This window comes from Plectropomus leopardus, chromosome 3 (assembly GCF_026936395.1).
Source record: "Plectropomus leopardus strain MGB_pleo_1.0 chromosome 3, ASM2693639v1, whole genome shotgun sequence".
In the NCBI taxonomy this organism is placed as follows: domain Eukaryota; kingdom Metazoa; phylum Chordata; class Actinopteri; order Perciformes; family Serranidae; genus Plectropomus; species Plectropomus leopardus.
In genome coordinates, this window is record NC_142178.1 from 10,918,700 (window position 1) to 10,942,299 (window position 23,600).

At 39.7% G+C, this 23,600-nt stretch overlaps 1 protein-coding gene across 6 annotated transcripts in view; it reads left to right on the plus strand.

Moving 5' to 3' along the window:
• pik3r5 (phosphoinositide-3-kinase, regulatory subunit 5) overlaps positions 1-23,600 on the plus strand; it is a 33,330-nt gene that overhangs the window by 6,693 nt on the left and 3,037 nt on the right. For 5 of the 6 annotated variants that reach the window (XM_042485149.2, XM_088075575.1, XM_088075578.1 and 2 more), the window contains 15 exons: positions 8,356-8,483; positions 12,768-12,883; positions 12,982-13,050; positions 14,251-14,389; positions 16,236-16,305; positions 16,828-17,002; positions 18,253-18,421; positions 18,543-18,611; positions 18,730-19,619; positions 20,160-20,285; positions 20,542-20,673; positions 20,859-20,952; positions 21,514-21,590; positions 22,767-22,860; positions 23,102-23,184. In XM_042485149.2, coding sequence (XP_042341083.2) covers positions 8,372-8,483; positions 12,768-12,883; positions 12,982-13,050; positions 14,251-14,389; positions 16,236-16,305; positions 16,828-17,002; positions 18,253-18,421; positions 18,543-18,611; positions 18,730-19,619; positions 20,160-20,285; positions 20,542-20,673; positions 20,859-20,952; positions 21,514-21,590; positions 22,767-22,860; positions 23,102-23,184 — 2,415 coding nt within the window. In that variant the 5' untranslated portion in view covers positions 8,356-8,371. The remainder of the gene's footprint in view (positions 1-8,355; positions 8,484-12,767; positions 12,884-12,981; positions 13,051-14,250; positions 14,390-16,235; positions 16,306-16,827; positions 17,003-18,252; positions 18,422-18,542; positions 18,612-18,729; positions 19,620-20,159; positions 20,286-20,541; positions 20,674-20,858; positions 20,953-21,513; positions 21,591-22,766; positions 22,861-23,101; positions 23,185-23,600) is intronic. The other variant, XM_042485150.2, reaches the window with a different exon arrangement.

Below are 23,600 nucleotides of genomic sequence, written 5' to 3' on the forward strand. Positions count from 1 at the left end.
TTTTTTTTTTAATTTCATATCTAGCTAGTAGAGGTTGATTACAGTATCCCAATGCAGCACTGTGTGTTATTCACAGCATAGCTTCCTGTTTGTCTCTTTACGGCTGTGGTATCACTAAAATCTTCATTTTCACCTTTACGACACATACTTTGAGGTCAACACCCCCGTGTGTGTAAACATGTGTGTCTCTGAACATGCACAACACACCTGTTTTTGCAACCAAAATAAGACAGAAAAAAAGAAAAAGAAATCAGGGATGTAAGTCTGAAAGTAGAAAAAACTGTCTTTTACTTTTGTTGCATTCAAACAAATGTAAAAGGATATGTTTTTCTACTGGAAGTCATGGATATCTGCTTTCTAATCATTTGCTGATTGTTGTTCAGTAAACGAGCAGACTCACTCTGTCCTGTTTATGTAGCAGAGTCACCACTGGCTCCCTGGTGTTTGGAGATAAATGTCATATCCTGATATTACTGCACATGATATTTGCATTCATGATAGTTTCATCCTATGTTCAACAGAGTTTATCGCAGAAGTGAAGACCAAAGGTTATATAAATGACAAAACAACCTCTATGTTTTGGTTATGTGGTCAGATGAACAAGTGCAGATTGTTGCTACTTAGTGTATTTATCATTGAAAGCCAATACCTTCTCGAGTAACTGATATACAGTAGTTGCATAAACTTACTGTGTAAATTTCACTTGAAGGAAAGGATTCAAAGCACAGGAAGATATTGCAGTAAAACACAGCTGGAGTACACTCCAAATCACATTAAATATGAGATTTTTGGCCGCAGGTTTGATTCCAGCCTTGGCCCTTTGCTGCATGTCGCCACCTCTCTCTCTCCTCCTTTCACGCTTAAACTGTCCTGTCAAAATTCATTTTTCTAAAACTGCTTGCAGAAAAAGGCTTAAAAGTCAAACTTCAAAGTTTTTCTTTGAGCTTTGGGACAGTAGCTGACCTAACAGTCTCACCTTATGGCCAACATGAACAAGAAGTCCTTTGAAGGTCCAGTGTGTGAGATTTAGGGGGATTGTAGGGGATTTAGTGGTATCTAGTGGTGAGTATTGCAGATTACAACCAACTGAAACTTCTTGTGGTTGTTCAGGAGGTTTTTACTGGGAGCCAGATTAAACACAGTGGTCTTTTCCTCTCCAAAACAAACAAACCAGGACATTTAAACTCATAAAAACACTGAATAAAGCAGTTTCATGTGACAAATCCGTATTTCTCCAATGCTGTTTGGCTTGTTAGAGACAGGCAGCAAGCCAATGTGTGCTCTCCTTTTTTCTCTGATAAGTTCAGATCCAGACATCTAGGAGGTTTTTACCAGAGCCGAATAAGAAATCATACTTATTATATTATATTCCATTTTTTGACAGTATATCCCTCAAATCCTACACACTGGACCTTTGAGAAGCACTTTGCAAAAACTTCAAATTTTAATATCTTCAGTTTCAAGATCATGTGACATGATGACAAACACAAAAGTTTCAAACAGCAGCCTTTGTGATGTGTTTTAAGCCGCACACACCGGTCCATTCAGACGGTGGAGTTCTCACCGGTAGCGTTTGTTTAAACTGAAGGGAAGCACTTAGTTACAGGAGAGCTTTGGAGTTGGACCGCTGCTGTTTCCTAAAGCCATATGAGGCCAGTTCACATCCAGTAGGTCAGTGGAGAGAAAGGAAGACTGGATGTGAATATCAGACTCTATCAATCAGAGGGGGGACACCCACACACAAACCCATATATACACACACAAACAACACAAGCCCTCCTCCCTGGTCTGTGGGAGTATATGCGAGGGTCTGATCACACCACAACAATAGGGAGGCACCTGCTTCCTCAGCTGAGCAGGGAGGCTATCTTCCTGTTAGGAAGCAGTTGGTAATGGGATCAGTGGGAGAGATGGGAAGCAGGCTGTGAGGAGAGTAAAGAAAAGAGGACAGCATGAGAAAGAGAGACACAGGTGGAGGTGCAGGGTTGGTGCTCCTCAGCTTGTCTGGGACGTGTTGGTATTTGTAACTTTAGACAAGAGACAGCAAAGGAGAGGAGGAGAAGACTTGCACTGTGCTCTGTCTCAGTAAGAAGTGGTTAATCCAGTAAATGTGTGAATGTTCTTCCACTACACAAGCGCTACTTGTTATTGTCTGACTGTTGCGAGTTGCAACCCATGAAAAAGTGGAAGTGACCTTGTTGACTCTTAGGGATGTGCTGCATACATCCTCTTATGAAACACCACAGACTCGTGCATTTGAAATTTGACTAGCAACTCTGCGTAAACAACTATGATGACACTCTGGAGTTAGGATCGAAATTTTCTGTTAACATCCCAGTAAGTGTACATGTGTATGTCGCGGAAATTGACCAACAAAGCATGTGCAGTTATTGAATTTACAGTAGTAAACAGTAGTTCAGATTTTTTTTTTTTTAACTGGTGTTATATGGGGTACTCATCCATAAAAAAGTATATTACTCCCAGTTTGGAGAGGCAGGCTGGAGTCCAACCTGGAAGCTAAGCAATGTACTGCTATCGATGGGTCAGCAACAAAACGTATTTTAGACACGTAAAAAAAGTCACTCGAAAAACAAAATCTTATCAGTTTAACTGTATATATTGAGATCGTGTTTTTTTTTAGTGCTTTACCTTAATTTTATACATTGATTTCCAACAAATAAAGGAGGCCTTTACGTGCCTCTTTTGAAGGTAAGACTCCATTGAGAAAACAGTAATCTATAAGATTCCTCATTATAGAAGCTGCTGATCTACTGCTGCCTCCATTTTTTTGTATGTGTTATTGTTTGACTTTGGCATTTAAAAGGTTTAGCTCAGATTCACCAAGGTCACACAATAACACAAACTAACAAACTGACTGACCCAGTGGCAGACCAGCAGTTCCTGTATCTAGTGAGCTGCAATAATTATTTTGGTCAATGGAGTCTGGTGGCTTTGACAAGATCATTGACGGGGAACTGAAGCTGTTGACTTCTGTTTAATGTGCTGACTGACATCAAGGTAAAGCTGTAAAGAAAAACTGTTTTTTTTTTTTATTATTATTTTTTAGATGGGAATTCTGTTAGGTGGCTTAAGTATGTTTTTTCATTACCCCCCTCCACAGCACTACATTGCCCAGCTCCTGTGTTGAACTCCAGTCTGCTTCTCCAAACTGGGCAAAGTGGGGGTGTGCCAACTCACATGTACTGTATGTAACAGCCTGACTATGGATAAGTACCCCATACAACCCCAGTTCAAAAAATCCTAACTATCCCTTTAATGAATGTAATTTCTCATAAAAAAATATCCATTGGTGACTTTAAATGACTGTTACATCACTTAAGACTTAGTATATAAAAATCTGTGACACATTTGTGTCTGATTTTTCCTTGAGAATAAAATCATTCCAGCACCATTTTGAACTGATACATTTCAGTAAGGCTACCAGAGAGTAAAAACCCCAAACAAACACAAATGCTTAAACAGTAGTGAGGTTGTCAGCAGAACTATTACTGGTACTAATAAACTTTCACTGCATCGTGCCACCTCATATAAAGTCTTCACCTCGTTTATTACCTTTACAAGTCCCCATTGAACCCCATCCTGGATGCAGGAGTCATCACGACTCTGACTTATTAGTTCCTTCCACTCTGACCGGGCTGTCATCCAAAACTTTGACAATGACCGGAGCCCTCAGCACAAGTGCCCAACACGCTCAGCCCCATAGCCCTGCTCAGTACCACTCGGGACACTTCTTAGACACAATGCCTCTCTGGGGAGGAGGAACCGCTGAGAAAAAGGGGGCTACATGAATATGTTTACCTTTGTTGGTATTGTTGCTGAATGGTAACTGTAGGAAAAGGAGTGAAGTTGTGGGGGATAATTGAGTTTCATTCCTCTGCACTCCTGAACTCGGGTTTGCATGAGCTTCCTGTCTCACCCCTCCACCCATGTTAATGATGAGGTTGCTTGGTCGGATGTTTGTACAGTGTATGTGTGTGTTGGTAGTTTACATAAGAATACATGTGTGAATAAATGGATTGTTTGGGTTGTTTTTGTTGACTTTTATATTGACTTTTGAGCTTGCATGCCTTCTGGGAAGTACGCTTGTTATCTTATTTTGATGAGCGTTAGATAGGAAAGTCCATACCATTTTGCATAAGAAGATAGTTAGCTTAGCACAAAGTCTGGAAACAAGGGGAAACGGCTACACTGGCTCGGCCTGAGGGTAACAAAATCTGCCTGCCACTTCAAGTACCTTTTCCCAACCAAGAAATTGTCCAGTACCTGTTGTTTTTACAATTTTTATGTACGGATTGAGGAGTTTGAGGGGGAGCGTTTTCCCCTTGTTAATGCATTTTTTTGTGTGAGTGTAGGGCTGACTCCCACAGTCCCATGTCATGCAGATTAGCTTAATTGGGAATTCATTGCCCTTAGTTATGTCATTTACAGTGGTGGACAAAGTGCACAACTACTACTACAGAATTAATACTCCTGGTCAAAAATGACTCCAATACAAGTAGAAGTTGCTGAGGTAAATTATTATTTGAGTTAAAGAGCTGGAGTACTTGCTTTCGAAATATCTTAAGTATTCATTAAGTACTTTTTTCTATCGCAACACATTGTTGAATATTGTCAGAATACATTTATAGAACTTTAGGACTGTAAATCAACCCACTGAATATGCTGCAAAACCAATATTAATGTCTATAGAAACAAAAATTGACAGATGACTACTGGGTTGTTTTGGATGGCACTTAATGTGGGGGATACTGTGTGAACGCAGACACAGAGTGAAAGTAGTTAGGGCGAGGGTGTATGGGGTGTTTTCGAAAAGGCCCAACCTGTCTCTACTGATGAATTGCCCAGTCTGAGTAGCACATGCGCAAAGTGGAGGTACAGGAACACCACTTTGACAAACAAACCACTCGCAGAACTGCATGATCACAGTTAATGGACTTTTTTGCATTTCAGGGAAGAAAAAAATCAGATTCTAAAAAAATTGTACTTCTTGCTGTCCACCAGTGATTATGGATAATCGATAAAGCCAACTAAGCCAATGGCCAACTAGCATATGTTTTGTGCCTTTTCAGACCTATGGCTGATTCTCCATACCAGAAGGCAGTTCTAGTCTGTAATTGTCTGGAACTGGAAGATCAACAGGACAGATTCAAGATGCTAGTTAGCCATTCTGAATCAGCCAAAAAAAACAGCTGACAGGTGCCGATGAGGGCCAACAATGTGGGACACAGAGCAAAAACTAGGGTGACAGATGCTTAATGATGGCCCGACATTAACCAACGGTCACCTATTGGCTTGGTGTGTCAGGGCTGTCAGAAGTGCAGGAAGATGGATTTTATTACCCTTAGGCAGCACCAGGGTAACTGCTGTTTTCAGTATTTATATAAATGAGGCAAAGTTAAAGGACATGAGTGTGGTATCAGTCTTGTTATCTCACTCTCAGAAAGAGTGTATGTTGTCAGGTAGGATTATTAGGTGAGTGGGTGCTATAGAGCAAGTGAGTCATCCATTGACACAATTCATCTAACATCTTGTTTAGTCGTAGCTTTCATGTGAAGTGGGGAATTTGTCACACTCTGGGGAAAGTTTGAGGATATGTAATCAGGCTGAAACTGGTTTTGATGGCATTGCTTATTTCTGTCTCTACTCTGACTTCAGTCTGTGAGGTCTCAGTTAACGAACGCACAAAATGCTCATTTTTCATCGCTGAATTAGCTCAGTGAGTTCAGATTAATATCACCAAAATGATTTAGTTCTTGAGAATTTGGACTATATATGTCACAAACAAAAAAACTGCTTGCTGGTCAAATTCTAAAAGAGCAAATCTTTAAAAAGCTCTTTAGGGAAGTAAAGTTGTTCTGCTTCTCATATTTGGATGTTTTCCAGTATTTGCACACATACATATACTGTATTTTCATGGTAAAACTCTAATATGCAGCAAGAGAAGCTTTAAAAATACATCAAGCACTAACTAATGCATTACCAACAAACATGTAACTTTTCTTTGACCCAGTTCTGATGAATACTTAAAGTTACAGTATCTTTAATCCAGTCTTATATATATATATATATATATATATATATATATATATATATATATATATATATATATATATATATATATATATATATATATATATATATATATAAGCAATCTGTCACATTGTGGGTTTCATAATCATTTTCTAGAACAAAATTAAATTTCACAGCTAAACCAATGAGAAGCCCAGCTGCTGTTTCTGATTTAGATGTTTTTTTTAAATAGTTGCTGATCATTCTGGCTTTATATTTCATTGTCTAGACATACAGGTTTTAAAAGAAAAGTTGGTTTATATCATCTTTTAACAAGTGAAAAGTAACACATTTAACCAAATTGATTTTGCTGCCTCACCTGCCTACAAATCGTTGTTAAACATCATTTTTTTATTATAGAAATTAATTGTTGACTTCACCTAACCTTGTAGAGCTTGACAAAAAAGTCTTGATCGTCTTTATCGTCTTTATATGAAAGTCTTTATCGATGATAAATTGGGGCAGTAACACAGAATACATGCACATTTTGTACACGCACTGCTTCTTTACAGAGGTTATCAATAAGCTCTCTTCCCTCTCTTCAACACCTGTTGGAGTTACCAGAGAAAAGGGTGTCACTGTACAATTTTGAGCATTTGTTTTTACTGAAACATTTTCCTTGGTTTGGGTAACATTCTGGGTTGACTTTTGGTTTTTGTTGGTTTGGGGTCGCAGCTTTCGAACTGTGTCATTAAACACCTGCCACCATGAATGTTGTTTATCTGCCCTGAAAGATAGATTTATAAATCTGTCACCCAACTCTTTCAAGTCGCTGATGGGACGTCCCTGATATCTTGTTATGCATATTGCTTCTGACGAGACATGTTCATAACAGAACTGAAACAAGTTGCCACACCTGGGTCGTCCTCAGATGCTGTATGAGAAACAGCTAAATGCACTGATAAACTGAGAGTTAGAAAAGTGAAGTTTGGCGCACCCTGATGAGTCAGTGGTGAAGACATGATGTACTTACAAAGTTGTGGTCATGATGGAATTATAGGTTTGACTGTTTTTACCACGTCTTTCAGATCCACAGCGCATGCGAAGCATGGTACTGATTTTTAATCTGAAACCACATGGGACTGTTTTTGACTTGATACTGCTCTATAAAAGTCATATTGTGAATATTGTGGGCTTGTTTTGGTTTGCCTTAACGGGTAAGTGCAGTATTTGTTAATTTTTCTTTAAGTGACTAATAGGAACAATTTTTAAAATCCGTCCAGTATGGAACGAGAGTGCTGCAGCCAGCAGCAGGCTGCCATGGAACCACTTGGTGCAATTACGCACCATCGGTATAAATCCATTATAAGTACTTGTTTTTGCCACTGACAGGAACAAATTATTAGAATGTGTGTCTGACAGTATTATAGTAAAGAATACTACGGAGGTTGACTTGACTTTTTGTTGAAACTAAACCTTAATTCACACATTTAGATGTGAAAGTATGCTGGCTCTGTGTACGCTAGTGTACGTAAAAAGCGTACGCTGTGTACGCTTTTTAAAGAAAAGATGAAATTCTGTAGGTTTCCTTTCCTATTTTTCCCAGAGACTTAGAATAAAAACCTGAGCCTGTCAGTGAAAAAACAAGCACTTTTAGTGGACGTAATTTGATGGTGCATAATAGCCTTAAATGGTTATGTTGCTGGCTGCAGCCCTCTTGCTCGATATTGGGCCACAAAAACTTTGAAAAATAGAGTCTAGTTTGAAATATACCGAAGGTGTCCTTTAATGTTGCTGTTAGTAGTAATTGTCCATTATGTTGTTTACACTAATTTCTCAACATCTGTGTGGCAAGAGTTTCAGTAAGGCTTCTGTTTGTAAAACTGTCAATCCTTCATAACATGTCTATGTCTGTGACGTGATCTGGAAAGACATAGCAACAATGAGCTGAGCATTTCTGTCGTTTTATGGTTTAATATTTTAAATATATCACAGAACACTATAGCTAGACATTTCAGGAACTATGGCGACAGAATAGCAATACAAGTGTCTGTTTTCCCTTCCCCTTAGAAATGTCCCTTTATGGTTTGTGTATCTTCTCAGACTAATTTTCATACTTCCCAGGTGATCTGCCTTCATGCAAAACAGACATGATACCACATACTGCACTGTTCACGAAAAGAGAGGGCCATGTTTGTGTGCGTGTCAACATCACACTGTGCACGCATATAAACAAACTGGAAGATAAGATTCTTATACATACATGAATGGGATTGTATCCCGTTTTGATTCTTGATATGAGCTCTGTCTCTCGACCCTCCACAGAACCTGAGTGGTGAAGATGCAGCACACCTCATGCACAGAGGACAGGATCCAGCATGCTCTGGACAGGTGTCTGGACGGGCTGAGACGAAGCCCCACAGCAGCGCACAACTGGAACGGTAAGACTCAAGGTAATAGTGTAATAGTGATGAGGAACACAGCTGAGATTTGGTTTAAATTTTGGCATGTAGCAGTGAAGCAGGAAATAACAGCTATCTATCTGACTGCTTCAGTGCGGATGATATGTTATCTGTAGGAGTTATTAAGTATCTTTTCAGTTAAACCTTGTTTTAAGCCTGATTAAGCTGTTGTGTGAGAAATATTTTTTTTATCATGCATGTACTTCTTCTATAAAAAATATAGATAAATAGTAAGATAAAAGTCCTCAGATAGTGCAATTCTTTGCAAATATTAACTGTCCTCTAAATATATTTTATAAATAATAGCATGCAGGCTAACAACATGTACTGCTTTTTTACATTACCTTTCTTTTTAACCACAATCAACAAGTATTTGGGGACTAAGGACACTAATTTCTGAAGTTGAAAATTGAATTTTTTCCCCATCATGCTTGAAATACGACTTCAGCTGCTCAGCAGTTCAAGGTTTCCATTTTTGTATTTAGCACGATAAGGCGCCATATATTTTCAATGGTAGACAGGTCTGGACTGCAGGCAGACTACTAGCTGCACTTTTTTACTATGAAGCCACATTGTTGCACAGAATGTGCCTTCGTATTGTCTTGCTTGAGTAATCAGGGATGTCCCTGAAAAAGATGTTATCTGGATGGCAGCATATTTTGCTCCAAAACCTGTATGTGATTAGGGGGTGGTGGATGGCGGGACACATAAGCAAGACGTGCCAAGCTGTAGACCACTGTTCATGATCAATAAACAGCACAATCTAATGTGTTTTAGTGAGACATTGCTGTGTGTCCAATGGCTTTTTAGCCACTATTGTAGATGTGTTTTAGTGACCCATTGCTGGTTTCTAAATAGAGATATTGCTACAAAAAGTAGTTGTTTTTTACCAAGACATACCTGCATTTTTAGCAGTGATTGTGCCACCAAAATTGGATATTTCAAGTCAAAATATAAACTTCAACATATCCTCTACATAATGATGCACAAACTTAACATATACACGGTATGCAGAAACATACAATGCCAACATTTTTTTATAGTGATTGGGTTTTGATAATGGCTGCATTCCATCTAAGGTGTGCCTTGTAACCGACTTTATGTCATTAGTTCCATGTGTGCATTTCCATGTCATATGTTGGTGGTTCAGTCCTGCTCCTCTTATGCATGTGTGCCTCACCAAATTAATGAAACATCGAATATATCTTTTCTTCTGGCTGAGTGCTCATGTGCTATTGCGTGTGGTCACACCTATAATGTTCTGTTCATACGAAAGTATAACTGACACATTTTCTCCGAATTATCAACCCAGTACACACATTTGAATGTGATATGTGCTGTTTACAGCTTCTGACTCGAACAGAAGGCAGTTGTTTGTTCTCGCTTTCTCAACTCCAGGGTAGCGTGTGACAGACATACAGGGCATATGAGCTTGTTGTTAGTGACACTGTTGCTGCCACATCATCGTGTTATTGGCTTCAGGAGGAAGTTGTGTGAATAGACAGCTGGGAGGAAGTGGTGTCACAGACCGCAGTGTGTGAGTGAGGCATCATGGGGCAGGAGTTACTGTGGCGCAGGGTGTGAAAACAGGACAGAAGATTCAATCGGCATCAGCCCCCCGCACGTCAACCAGCACCAGATAGAGTGATGCATATGTACACAAATGGGTGTTTGTCGGTTTTGTGCCCTGATAGACTGTGTAGAGCTGTTTTCTAGAGATGTGTAAGAGTGTGATTACATTCATATGAACTCACACCTCAGAGATAATCAAATGTTGCATCTCAACAGGATCGAAACTTGCAGTGTTCTTCCAGTGATGGCATTTTATCAAAATTAAACCCGTAGAGCTCTCCAGCAAATACTTTTGATGCACACCTACACCTTTATGACCTTTAGAGATCTTAGATATAACTGCACACGACTTAAGAGATACACAGTAACCGACAAGTTTCTTGGAAAACATTTCTGCGAAACCTGAACAACTGCTGATGTGTTACTTCTCCGGAATCTGAGCTCCTCAGAGATGCAGTCGGAGTCATTGAGACCAGGGGATCAAATAGAAAGTGAGGTGCTTTTGAGGAGTCAGCAATCACTCTAAGTTGTTTTTGAGAGTCTGATAAGAATCAGATTGGTGTGGTTTGAGATACAGTTCTCCCCTGTTGTTTTATCTCATGTTTCCATTTTGCACTGTAATAGAAAACTTGCAATCAGCGCTCCGTAAAACAACACGTCTCCTTCCTTTACATCCCAAAGCTATTACATTTAAATTAAAAGTTTATTTATTGAAGATTTCACTTTAATGCTGTCCTTTTTGCCTTTTGTAAGTTTGGAACTAAAACACGTCTTTAGTTCATTTGTTAGTTTGTTCGGAAACTCTCTTTGTGTCTGTGGCAACTGTCAGACAAATACAACCACTACAAAAAGGGAGGATACCTTAACTCTGTTTTCTTGCAACAGGAAATTAGTCCTGCCAAAACATCCTAACTGAAACGCTAAACAAAAGGTGATAAAACACACCCCTGACGTGCACCAGCACTGACAGTTAGAAGCTTTGAAATCCTGCTTTGTGTAGTTGCAAACCAGCTTTTGGTTCACGGCAGCCCTTGTCCCCAACACAACATTGTCCGATACCCACTTCATAATCAGGGTATAGTATACACCAGTGTCTCCACCCCCACTGGTACTTCGTAATGCTCCATGGGGTATGTGAGATTTTTTTTTTTAATTTAAAAATATCAGTCATGCATAATTTCTGTAATAATTATATTGCTAAGTTAAAAGTGCAACTTATCAAAAAGATGCAGTTCAGTGCATCTACAAGCAGTTTTATTGTTGGTACAGTATGATAAAAAAAATGGTTGCCATGAATTTAGAGAAGGACTCTAACATTTGAAATGTGTTTTTCAGTTACAAGTTTGATGTTCAGTAAATTAGACACTGATGGGGCAGCTCTATGTTGTTCCTCTTAAATAGGCATTCCTTTTTTTTACCAAAATGTTTTTGTTTTTTTAGTGATCCACTGCTATATATGATGAAATTAGATATGATTTGTTGGATTGCACACTATTATGCATTGCTGGCTGCAACAGAGTGGCTGTCACTGTGTGCACTGGCACGCCTACTGGCTTACTTTCATTCAGGAGTTTGTCTTTGGGCTGGTTCCTCCTGTATACCTACAGTATATCCTTAGAAACTAAAACCAAAATGGTTTTTGCACTCAGAATGTCTTATACAGTTGCTTTCGGCACTGGGGTCAAAATGCATTTGGACATGGAACAATGTACAGAAAGACAAGAGATTGTAGGAAAGGACAACTCGGCTTTAAGTCAATTCAAGGCAGTTTGCTGACAGTGTCTTTGAAGAAAAATAGGTTTTATTCACATGACATTCATACCTGGATAAATACAAGCTTAATAAATTTGGTATCTGAGCTCCATCTTGTTAGAAAGCATGCATTTTTTGTGTACGAGCTAAAAAGCACAACACACTAGGGTTTGCTTGTATTATTAGAATGCAGAGCTCAGCACAACCAACACACCACTGACCTGACCATGCAGGCTGCAGTCAGATTATAAACCAACCACATCTAGCAGTAAAAGCAAATGATGTATTTTTACACAGCAGGTGCACAGACATAACTACAAATCAAAAAAACAATATTTAAGTTTCAAAACACACATCTGTACTAGTCATTAGCAAAGTGAAACAAAAATTGACAGTTCACAGAGAGACTCACCTCAGCATTACTAACTGGGGTCAATACAATTTGTGTAAAGTGTTTAATATTCTCTGCATGTGTACACTGAAGGTTAATTCTTACATCAGCAAAGTTTATTTTCTTAAGCCTACTAATTAAGCTATCTTTACAAGTACATGCATTGCTCACATCCGCAGAGCTTTATTTTTGAAAAATTATATGGGTAAAAAAAAACCTTTTTTAAAAATCAATGAGGGGCATCTGGTGGCTCAGTGGATAGACCAGGACCCCGTGCACAGAGGCTGTGTCCCCGCCACAGTGTCCGCGGGTTCGAATCCTCAGCCCTTTGATGCATGTCTCCACCTCTCTCTCTCTCCTCCTTTCACACTCACACTGTCCCGTCAATTAACGGCAATAAAAGCCCCCAAAAATAATCTTTTAAATCACAGTTTGAGAGGTAACAGTAATAAAAAGGAGTTGGAGCAAATTTGTTGTAGTGAGGTAAAACACGTGACTTCTGTTTCTCTTCCTATGTTTAATGTGTGCATGTTGCATTAACACTTGGTGCCGTCTTTCAGTGCTGATGTGCTCGGCGGGTCAGTCGATGAACCGCTGGAGCCTGGAGGAGCTGGTGAAGAGGGACCCCGAGAACTTCCTCATTCTCTTACAGCAGATTATCAGGAAGACCAGAGAGGTGAGCAGTCATAGGGAGCGCACTGATGTGAAACAGTACTAGAATTACCGAACCCTGTTCACCACTGTCTCTCCGTCTGTCTGTCCCGATGTGTTCAGGTTCAGGAGCAGTGTCAGTATGAGCTGGTGGCTCCCCTCGCTATTATGTTCTCCTCCACGTTGCTTCAGGTACAGATTCTCAAGATGTTATCAAACCTTCTGTCACCTCTCAGTACAGTTCAGAGTGTTTCACATGTGTAAGAGGACACTCGAAAGGTTGGTTAGCTCCTCAAGTCAAACCACAGTGTTGTTTTTTTGAGATGTTACAGTACTTTGTCAAAATCTGAAGCACAATTAAAAAACACTCACACAACACCTACTGGCTTGACAACAAACAAACACTTTGGTTCATTCAGAATGACTATTGACTTTTTTCTCTCAGAATGATTCAAGAGTCAAGTGGGCCAGTAACAGTGTGCAAAAATCATGTGACTGGAAACCTGATAAATGGATTTATTACTGGTTAGACCTATGGGTTAAACAGAAACCAAAAGAAAAAGCAGTCACAGTTTGATTGCTTCAGTAGGTTAACGTGATTCACATGTGTTTTGACATTAATTACTCTGACTAAAATGCAACATACTGTACTTTTTACCATTGTCTTGATAGTGATTTTGTCTTTTAGTAGTAATGGAGAACCCCAGAGGTTAGTTTTAGCGGTGTAGCAAATGATAATGTAACACCTTGGAAGTTTTGTAATGATGTGACAAATGTACCTTTGGTTTGTTTGTCATACAGCCTGTAATGCAATAAAACTGAATGAAATAGTGTGACATTATTGCACTAAACTGTTACCTATTACTATTACTATTACCTCACAAGTTGTATGGCATGCTTGTGGCTGATAATATAATATCAATAATATAATATAATAAAATTGAGCAGTGATGTAATAATGGATAAGAAAAAGAAAAATACCATATTGGCTGATATTTTTGACTGTGTCAGTGTAAGTTATGTTGCACCTCTTCTGCAGGTATTAAGGCCAGCTGTTAAACACAATTGTTGCATTTTGACAGAATTAAAGACATGTATGCCATGAATTGATGCGGAAAAGACACACATTGATGCTTAAAAATTCATTAGGTTGAAGGAAAGTGTTTGATGCTGCTGAAATGAAACCTGCGTCCTTGCACGACATCAGTGGGTTTTATTAAATGATGTATCAATCACAAGGATCAATTGTATTATTGTTGCCATGAGGAAAACGTCCTTTTCTTAATAGACCTGAGTGGTTGGTCCACACTCATGCAGGATTGACTAGTTTATTAAGTTATTCTCAAAGTTAAGGATCTCCACTCAAATACTTGATTTGTGCTTTGGTTGCAGACGCCATACTGTCCTCCCGACACAGAGCTGCTGGAGGAAGCTGTTGAGGTGTTTCGCTGCTTTCTCACCTGGCCTGAGCCTTACTGCAGTGTGTGTAAAAACCTCCTCTCCACACTACAGCTGGAGATCAAGGCCCCAGGTAAACATAGATGTTCTGCTCTGCATTTGACTGTCTGTGCATAGTGTATGAAACACTTACTTTTGTTGTCTCTCAACCCTGGTAATCACCTCCACCTAGTGACCAGTCATAGAAATGCATGTAGGCTAATACAAAAGGAAGTTGCTTTTGCCACCAGCACCGGCATCAACAGCAGCAGTGACAAAAAAGATGATAAGGCTTGAGGTTGAAGTGGGCACTTCTTCATACAAAAGTGAAATTGTTTAAAAACCGGATGAAGCTTCAGCATTTACAAAACAAAAAAGCAGAAGCCATATGTGAACACCTACTCTGCCATTTACAGGAATGGTCAAAGGAAGTGTTAAAAATACAGCAACCGACTGAATGAATAAATTTGAATGAATTGAATGAATGACTTTTAAATGGGGATTTTTTTTCTTTTTTAGGTAGCTTTTTAAAAAATACATCACTGTGTTTCATGAAGACACGGTGTTATGCCCTTTGCTGCTTTTGGTTTCATACTTGTACTCAGTCTTTCATAAAATTAATTTTGTTATTACAGTGTTCAGATCTATTCCAGTCCAGAGTGTTTCTTTTACATTTTCAGTGACTTTTAAGCCTGTCTTGACAGATATATGTAGACAACAGGACTAGATTATTTTACTCAAACAAAGTGCAGTTATGTGGAAGAAATTTTACTCAAGAAAAGGTACATTTTTAATAATCAACATTAGAATCAAACGTCGCCAAAGCAGACAACAAAGACATATAGCAGCTTAAACTCCATAGCAGCTGCAGCCACAACCACACATAACCTATTAAAACAAATATAAAATAGAGCTGCAGTTAATAGGTACATGCCGCCACAAATGTAATGCCACAGTGGTTACTGAAGCTCTTCTACAAAGTGAGATCAGTGAGTTTTGGTGTTGTACTTGCCTGTCTAAAGGGCATTTTGTGAGTCTTGCACTGTGAAGTCCTCCTCTTTAATTGTTTATTCGCAAAGCAAAGCACAACCAGTTTTCACACATGTCGAGCTGAAAGAGGCTCTGCAGAAGCGGTCACGGGAAGACCCACCATGAGTACTGTAGTATTTAGCATGTTAGCCAGAGGAGGGAGCACCTGTTGGTGACACAGCATTGTGATGTGTTTGATTTAGGTCACTTACCTTGTATGCAGGGGCAGTGCATCAAACCAGTGATTAATTAAGGCAGATGTAATGCAGTCTTTTTTATAATGATGCTGAGGTACATTTATGCTAACCATACCCCAAAGTGATGTCATCCTTTTAAAATAAATCTTGCGTTGTGCATTTGGGTATTGCTAAAAGAAAAAAAAACAATGCACCCAAACCCATACCAGCATACACACATGTATCTGTGTCCCTCATCTTGTCGCTGTGCTCACCTGCAGTCCGAGACACACCAGCTGCTTCTTCTCTGCAGCAGCTGCCGATTCATCTACTTTTTCATTTCACTTTTGTGTAACATATTTGACTTAAAATATTAGCAAAATACAACAGTTGTAGTGATAAAACATACTTGTGTTAAAGTAAAATCACTGATTTTCAAAAAATGCTGGCCAAAATTGACTTTGTTCTCAGAGAAAATGTAATTTGTTACCTCCACCTATAGTAGCATAAGCACGTCTGAACAGAGCTGCTTCAGACTGCTTTGAGTGTGCTCTTTGAACTAATGAAACACTGGCTGCTTCAGTGCAGCTGCTCAGTGGCCAGCAGCATTATATTATGTCCCAAATGCTGTAACCCTTTATGTGCTTTCAGGACACTATCATAAATGTAGTTGGGTTCTTGTCCAGTTGTTCATGAGATTCAAAAAAATATAAAAAATCCTACTTTTCCTCACAGGGATTTCCTTTCAGAGGCTGGTCAGAGAAGAGCAGGGCCTTAACACCTCCAGCCAGTGCTCCAAGACCATGTAAGTCCACACAATAAAATCAAAATGTATAGACTGTAGAACTATACTATGTGTATACTCTATGTATTAGGAATTTAGGATTTAGGATTCATATTTGAATGAAAAGGTCCTTAGTTTCTCATAGCTCCTCTGTCTTCATAGTCTCTGACTTCACCAGGGCTGCGTTATATTCCGAATTTACATTTTTAGAGGAACTACTCTGTTTGAGTGCACACGCAAAACGTGTTAGTAGCCTTATCTTTGACCAGCAGTGTGTTCATTCCACACCAGACTGTTATCTTCGCATCATCTGCTTTCTTATTAAAATCGGCTGTTTTTTTTTTCTTACATGTCAGTGGTTCACAGTAACTTAATCTAATCTAACATCATATATCTTTGGTCAAGTTAACTGAAATATAGCACTTAGGTAGTTAGCACTTCCTGACCTGGAAAGTCCCTTTTCATGCTCTTCACCTACCCAACAAACCCCACCACCACACACATCCACACATCCACATGACATCATCTGTGTGCTTCCTGCAGGACCGTGCTGCTGATGAACCCGTGCGAGGTGCCGGCTGACTTTCTGTCAGTTGCTGAGCAGCTCAGTCGCATTCAGCACTCACAGAAGGAGACGTACATCACCCTCATCAAACACGCCTTTCAGTCCACACTGGGCACCAAGTATCCTCTGCAGAGCATCCACAGAGTCCTGCAGGTATGTGCTCTGGACCATGAGCTAGAATCTATAGGTAGTCCTCCAACAACATGAATTATGTATGTAGTATTTGTGGTGTAAGTTTGTGTTAAAAGTTTCCTTTGTAGTATTGAATTGAATTGAATTGAATTTAGATTTATTTCCAACATGTAAAACAAGATGAGGAAAGAATGAACATGTAAATGTTCACAAACATACAGACATGTCTGAAAAGGAGTGGAAGGAAGTGCAAACGTATTAAATCCCATCCCTTCTCCATCAGTTATTGAATTTTGCATAGAGCCCCTTTAAAAGGAAGACCAGTAGTTGATTGTATTTCAAGATAATTGCAAAAGGGCTTTGCATTATTCTACCATCGAAACAGTATCAAGGAACTATTATTCCCCATGCCATACAAGCAATGAACACAGAATGGCTGCATGAGGAAACACTACACTACTACAAAATGGGCTCGATTTTTATCATTTATTTATTTATTGGTCCTTTGCACTGTTGTGTTTTGTATAATGTACATTTGTACATTTTCCATTATGTATTGTGTTATGTGTTTCTATGTACTTTTGTTGTTTAAGTGAAACCAAAGACAAATTTCCAATGAGATGGACAATAAAGTCAATCTAATCTGATCTAATCTAATCTAATCTAATCTAATCTAATCTAATCTAATCTAATCTTTAATCTCATGTAATCTTATCTGAATGTGGAGCATTACATCTACTGTCAGCTACATTCATACATTTGAAGAGGCCAACACAAACCATTTGAGATTGTATACTTCTTTAAAGATTTACTTCACAGGATTTTTGGTCACTATTGTAAACATGCTCACCAACAAAAGTGAAAGCAAGAGCCAACTCTGGATTTAGTTTGGCTTTTCGCCTAGTTATATTTGCATTTTGGTTTGGCGCTGTGTCTCTTGGATGCCTGCTGCCATATGGTCCAGCACCTGGTTGCTACCTTTTTAGAAAACCCCAACAACAACTGAGTGCTGGGGCGGTACACGCCAATAAACATCCCAAACATAAAATAAGAACAGAACAGCGGACAAAATAAGAAAATCCAGGCAGAGGACAGAGTCTCTGCAGAAAAATACACACCCACACACTGTTACTTGGTCATTAGTGGTGAATAAGAGAGATAAGGCTACATCTGTATGAGTCTATGCATTGTAGTTTAGGAAAATCTGTCATAGAATTTTACAGGAATCAGTCAAGACCTTTACTATATCAAATCATGAACACTCTTTGCAGGCAAAAACTGTGGATGAATTGGGGCAGCTCTTTGACGCAGTCAGCGATGTCTTGGAGACAGCCGCTGCCATGAGTGACGCTGTGAAGGGCCGTGATCATGTGATCCAGGGACTTGAGCAGCTGAGGAAGAGCATGAGAATCCAAGCATCCAATGGAAGGAAGTCTGATGGTAAGAGGACTGGTTTAATGAGCTGCAGCAATATACTTTATGTGATGTATCACATGATAATATTAATTCAGTTTCCAATGGATATTGCTCTGATTGGCTGTGTTTTTTTCATCCCTCTCAGGAATGCTACAAACTCTGCCCTTGCCTACTGCCAAGTGTCACATGTTTCATTGGGAAAAGGATAACTTTGGTAAAGTATTCTGTGTTATATAACGTCATGCTGTATTATGGGAATTATCTTTCTGCTTTGAGCTGATATTATTTGTACTTTTTTGGATTGCTGAATGTGATTTTTCTATTTTGATTAGATGTTCTGAACACCCTTTTGGAGCATGACCCTGACGGCCATGCTGAGGAGGACGAGGAAGTCGACATTTATGATGAGGAGGAGGATATAGCAGAAATTGATGCTGAAGAAGATGAGGAGGAAGAAGACAAAGAGGAGGAACATGGAGTAGAATTGCCCTCCATGTCTATCATCCGTAATGGCTACAGTGTGGACCATCGTGCCTCCACCTTCTCCACCATCTCCTCCCTGTCCACCACTTCCAAAGACTCCATGTTCTCCACCTTATCTGTAGCCTCAGAGTCCTACGCTCCGTCCCTCTTCTCCGTCACCTCTGCTGGTGATAGTGACTTCTTCGAAGATTCGGACGACTACATCTGCTCCTCTCCCGTCGCTGATAAATGCTCGCCAAAGTCTTTCAACAAAGCCTCTGCTCGGCTCAGTCAGCACTTGTACCGGCTCTTCATCAAACCCAAGAGCTCTCGGTCGCTGATCCGGGCCAAAAGCTTAGGCAACACAGAATCTAAAGACCTTTTAATGGTGCGAGAGAAGCGCTCCAACTCTCTACCACAGCAAGTCAAGTTACTCGGTCCTGAGCCCTTACTCCAGCATCACAGTCAAACTCTCAGACATGTCTGCTTCCGAAGGAGGCCCATTCTCAGCAGCGATGAGGACAGTAAGAATACTACGCTGAGGGTGGTGGTGTTTGGTGCTGATCATGTAGCGGGGAAGGTGGCCCGTGCCTACAATAGCCTGAGGAGGAGGGAGAGTGCGTGTCCGCAGCTCAGCCGGGCCTTCAATCTTCAGTTCTACTTTGTGCCTGTGAAGAGGGACTCAGCAGCCGGGTCAGGGAGCCTGAGGTCTCCTAGTCCTGTGGTTCAAAGTTCTCCAAAGGGAGCATCTCTGTTTAATGTAAGTAGTATGATACTACAGTCAAATGTCATACACTAAAGACAATGTCACAGTCATCTTAGTGGCAAGAAGAAAGTGCTGGCATTTTACGTTTCTGCATTTCACAAATGTATTACATTTGCAAGTTTCATACACCCACTGTTAACGTTTCAGCAGCGATGTAGTATATGAGCTGACTTCGTCATCAGGTGCTGGAATGGATGGTGGATGGAGTGACACCTACATGAGGCACAGGTCAAGCTGCCTACCACTGTTTTAGACCAAAAAAAAAACAAAAAACGTAGTGATTTAGCCTGTCATTTCTATGTTTCCGACTGCGACTTTTGAGGCACCAAATGTGGTGCCTTAGTGACTTGTTGCTGTTTTTTTCCGTGGCTTTTAAGGTACCAAATGTGGGTGTTTTCAGCTACCCGTGGTTGTTTTTACTGCGGCTTTCAGCACCCAGATGGGAGTGTTATTTACCAAGACATCGCTGCTACAGAATGATGAGAGACTGATATGAGAATTCCACTGATGTAACTGTTGTTTGTGCTTAAGCAGGATCTTCACCTAACAGGCACAGGAGACAGCACTAATGATATCGCTCATCTCCTCGGTATGTTGGACCCTTGGTACGAAAGAAACACCCTTAGCCTGCTGAACTTGCCTGCCAACGTCGTCTGCCAGGTACAGCTTGAATCTAACTTCTATATTGCCAATTGGAAACTAATCCAAGATTCTATCATTCACGTTTATCCATCTAAGAACATAATAACTGAGTCTTTTACTCAACAAAAATGTATTCCACAGATTTGTTATCTTGCAGATAGATAAAGCCTGGAGCCTAAACAGCTTCCAAAAGTGTCCTACATTTTGTTGAGGCTGTACCTTCAGAAATCATTCTATTGTATTTGGTGCTAAATTGTTTTGTATTGCTTTGCAGCAAACCTCAAAGACGGAGTCAGAGTCATATGATAGTTCATATGAGCAGCGGCTGCCCATCCTGGCCGACCTGGTCCTGTACTACTGCCGCTATGCTCTCCGGCCAGCTCTGATCCAGCTCTATCAGGCGGAGGTCAGACACACTCTTACACACAAAAACACACAGCAAGAATACACTGTGAGCATGTCTGGCATGGACCTAAATAGAGAAATGCCTGAGTACTGGTAGCACCAGATCCTGTTGTCTTCTGGGTCTTAGTAATAACTCATATGACATCTCCAAATTCAGTGACTGATTGAGGATTTCTGGTGTTGCAGTTGACGTTAGCTTGTGGCGAGAGGAGGACTGAGGTGTTCGTCCACTCCCTTGAGTTGGGTCACACCGCAGGAACACGAGCCATCAAGGCCATGGGTGAGTGTGACGCATGAGCCGACACCCACGCACATATCCAAGCATCTGCGCTGCATTAAATAAAATCCTCCGCATTTTCCACACAGTGATCTGCATCATCAGTTTTTATGAGGTTGAGACTGAACTAAATTTGTGATAGCGGAACAGCTATTATTTCTGTGCCATGATTCAGTCTACTTCTACTTTTCTAGTTTCACTTGTCGCCACAGCTCACACTTCTGATTTTTGATTTCCCTTTGAGAAGTAAAAATTCAGGGAAAGGTCTTTATGCCTCATGTCCGGTAGTTACCGCAAAAAAAAAAAAGCCATTACTCACACCATTCTCCACACACAAAGAAAAATCACATTTTTTCTCATTGTCAATATCTCGTACATTGAATGCTGTCTGTCAACCTTCTGTCACAATGCAAACTTTCCACTTTTAATTTTGTTTCCCTTATTCATATATCTGATTGTTAATAGTCATGTTCAACTGTAGCTTTTTTGCATTATTTTAAACTGTATTATTGAAACACTGCCCTCATCACAAATGTTTGTGTGTCTTTTACTCTCTTTATATAGGTGCTGCTAGTAAACGCTTTGGGATTGACGGTGACCGAGAAGCAGTACCACTAATGTTGGATGTGGTGTATAACAGGGTATGATGGTGACTGAATTTATTCCCTATCAAAATTCACATCCCGAAGATGCACTGGCAAGAAATTATACTTCATCTTATATACAGAAATACCTCCCATTACCTTTTTTTTGGAGACTGTATACCCTTACTCAACAGGTTTTGGTTAGTCCCCTCTCCACCTACAGGATATGACACACCAAAATTTTGTGCTATAGTACAAATCTGCCACAAAACAGCCATGTGCCCTGTCCTGACAAAGTTGGAGTTTTTGCCTCTGTAGCATAAAGCATCAGGGTTAAGCTGCTCAAAGTGGGGCCCGCGGGCAAATAGCAACCATCAAAAATATTTTGGGTGACCAATGTACGTGATATGAAATGCATGCATTATATCTGAATCATCCACAGCCCATTTAAATATTTTAATTTTCAGTCTTTTAAATCACTTGCTAAAACCCATTTTTATAGACATGCTTTTGTCATGTTGTCTGTTCATTTTTATTTTTTTATATTTAATTCCCTCTTATTTGTTTTATTGCTTTTATAGCTTTTGTTGTTTTTTGTCTTTTTATTTGTATTATTTTATGTTGACATTTATTAACATTTTGTATCCTTTATTTTGCATTTTTGTCCTCGTATTTAAATTTATTTTAACTCTACTCTAGTTTTGTCTTGCTTGTGTTTAGTAGGACTGTTTGCCTTTTTGATGTTGTAGTTGCCTTGTTAGTATCCTGTTTCTGCTTTTGCTTTGCTTGTCAAAGCAAAATAAAGTTACTGTTCTTATTTTTATTTTAGCTTTAATTTTCACAATACACTATCCGGCTACTGCATCAAACTGCACCCTAGGAAAGACATCTTGTAGAAAGCTACTACTTGCGTGACAACCAGTGGCACCTCGTAATGTTGCAGGAATTGCGCTTTGCATCAATGCTAGGGTTTTAAGCTAAAGTTAGCGGTTTTGATATGGAAGAAAGATAAGTGCAGTTTTCCTGTGCGGCCCTAAAACATATTGTGGCTCTCTAAATTGGCTTTTAGAGACTGACAAACATGATGTCCCTCTTTACTGATGTCATTCATTATCTGTCCCTCATCTTTTATTTTAGTCATTTGAACATACATACTGTTTCTCATTTCTCAGTATTTTAGGGTTTTTTTTCCAAAACAGAAATAATCTTATCCTTCCTTCTCCTCCCATTCAGGTGGTGATTAGTGGGCGAAGCCAGTGGAAAAGAGAAACTAAAGTCTGTACTTCAGTTAACTTCACCAAAGCATGCAAAAATCCTGAGGAACTGGGTACGCCATACTGTTACTCATTACTCACTGAAGTGTACTTAATTTAGGCAACATGCTAGATAAGTGTAGATTCAGCATAACACAAAGTTTTTTTTCATTAATCTTATTTAAACTGTACACTGTTTTGCTCCAACTAATGTTAAAGATAATTCCCTAATATTTCGCATACCTGCATGAGGTGATGATGAAGCAGTTACTGTCAGATGTGTTAGTGTGCTCATAATTTAACTTAATCTGTCAGACTCGAAGATGGAGTGCCTGCAGCTCACAATGACGGAGGTCCTGAAGAGACAGAACTGTAAAAGCAAGAAGGGCTACAACCAGGTGAGCTAGATGTGACATCAGCCTGCAGTGGTGGTTTGTGGTGAAGAAAAAAAAAAAAAAGAAAAAGTGTTGCAACAGCATGCTTTCACAAACAACTCCGCAACACGCTCTCTATTTAAAGATAGAAACCTCAGCGCAGTCCTGATAGCATCTCACCTGAATCTCTCGTCACATGTACGCTGAGAACAAAGATTTCTCAGTTTGACATCTTGATGGAACAATAAGCCACAACAGACTTTCGTCTGTTTTTGCTTGTGTGAGTGTTTTGGCAATTATATTATCTGCTCAACATTGTAGTTTAATCTCTTAACCTAGTTTAAACGTGGAGCTTTGATGTGCAATAGTTGTTATGCACCTTGTAGACGTGTTTAAATGGTTGGTTTTAAGCTCAAGGCTCTCTTTGCAAAGCTCAGACA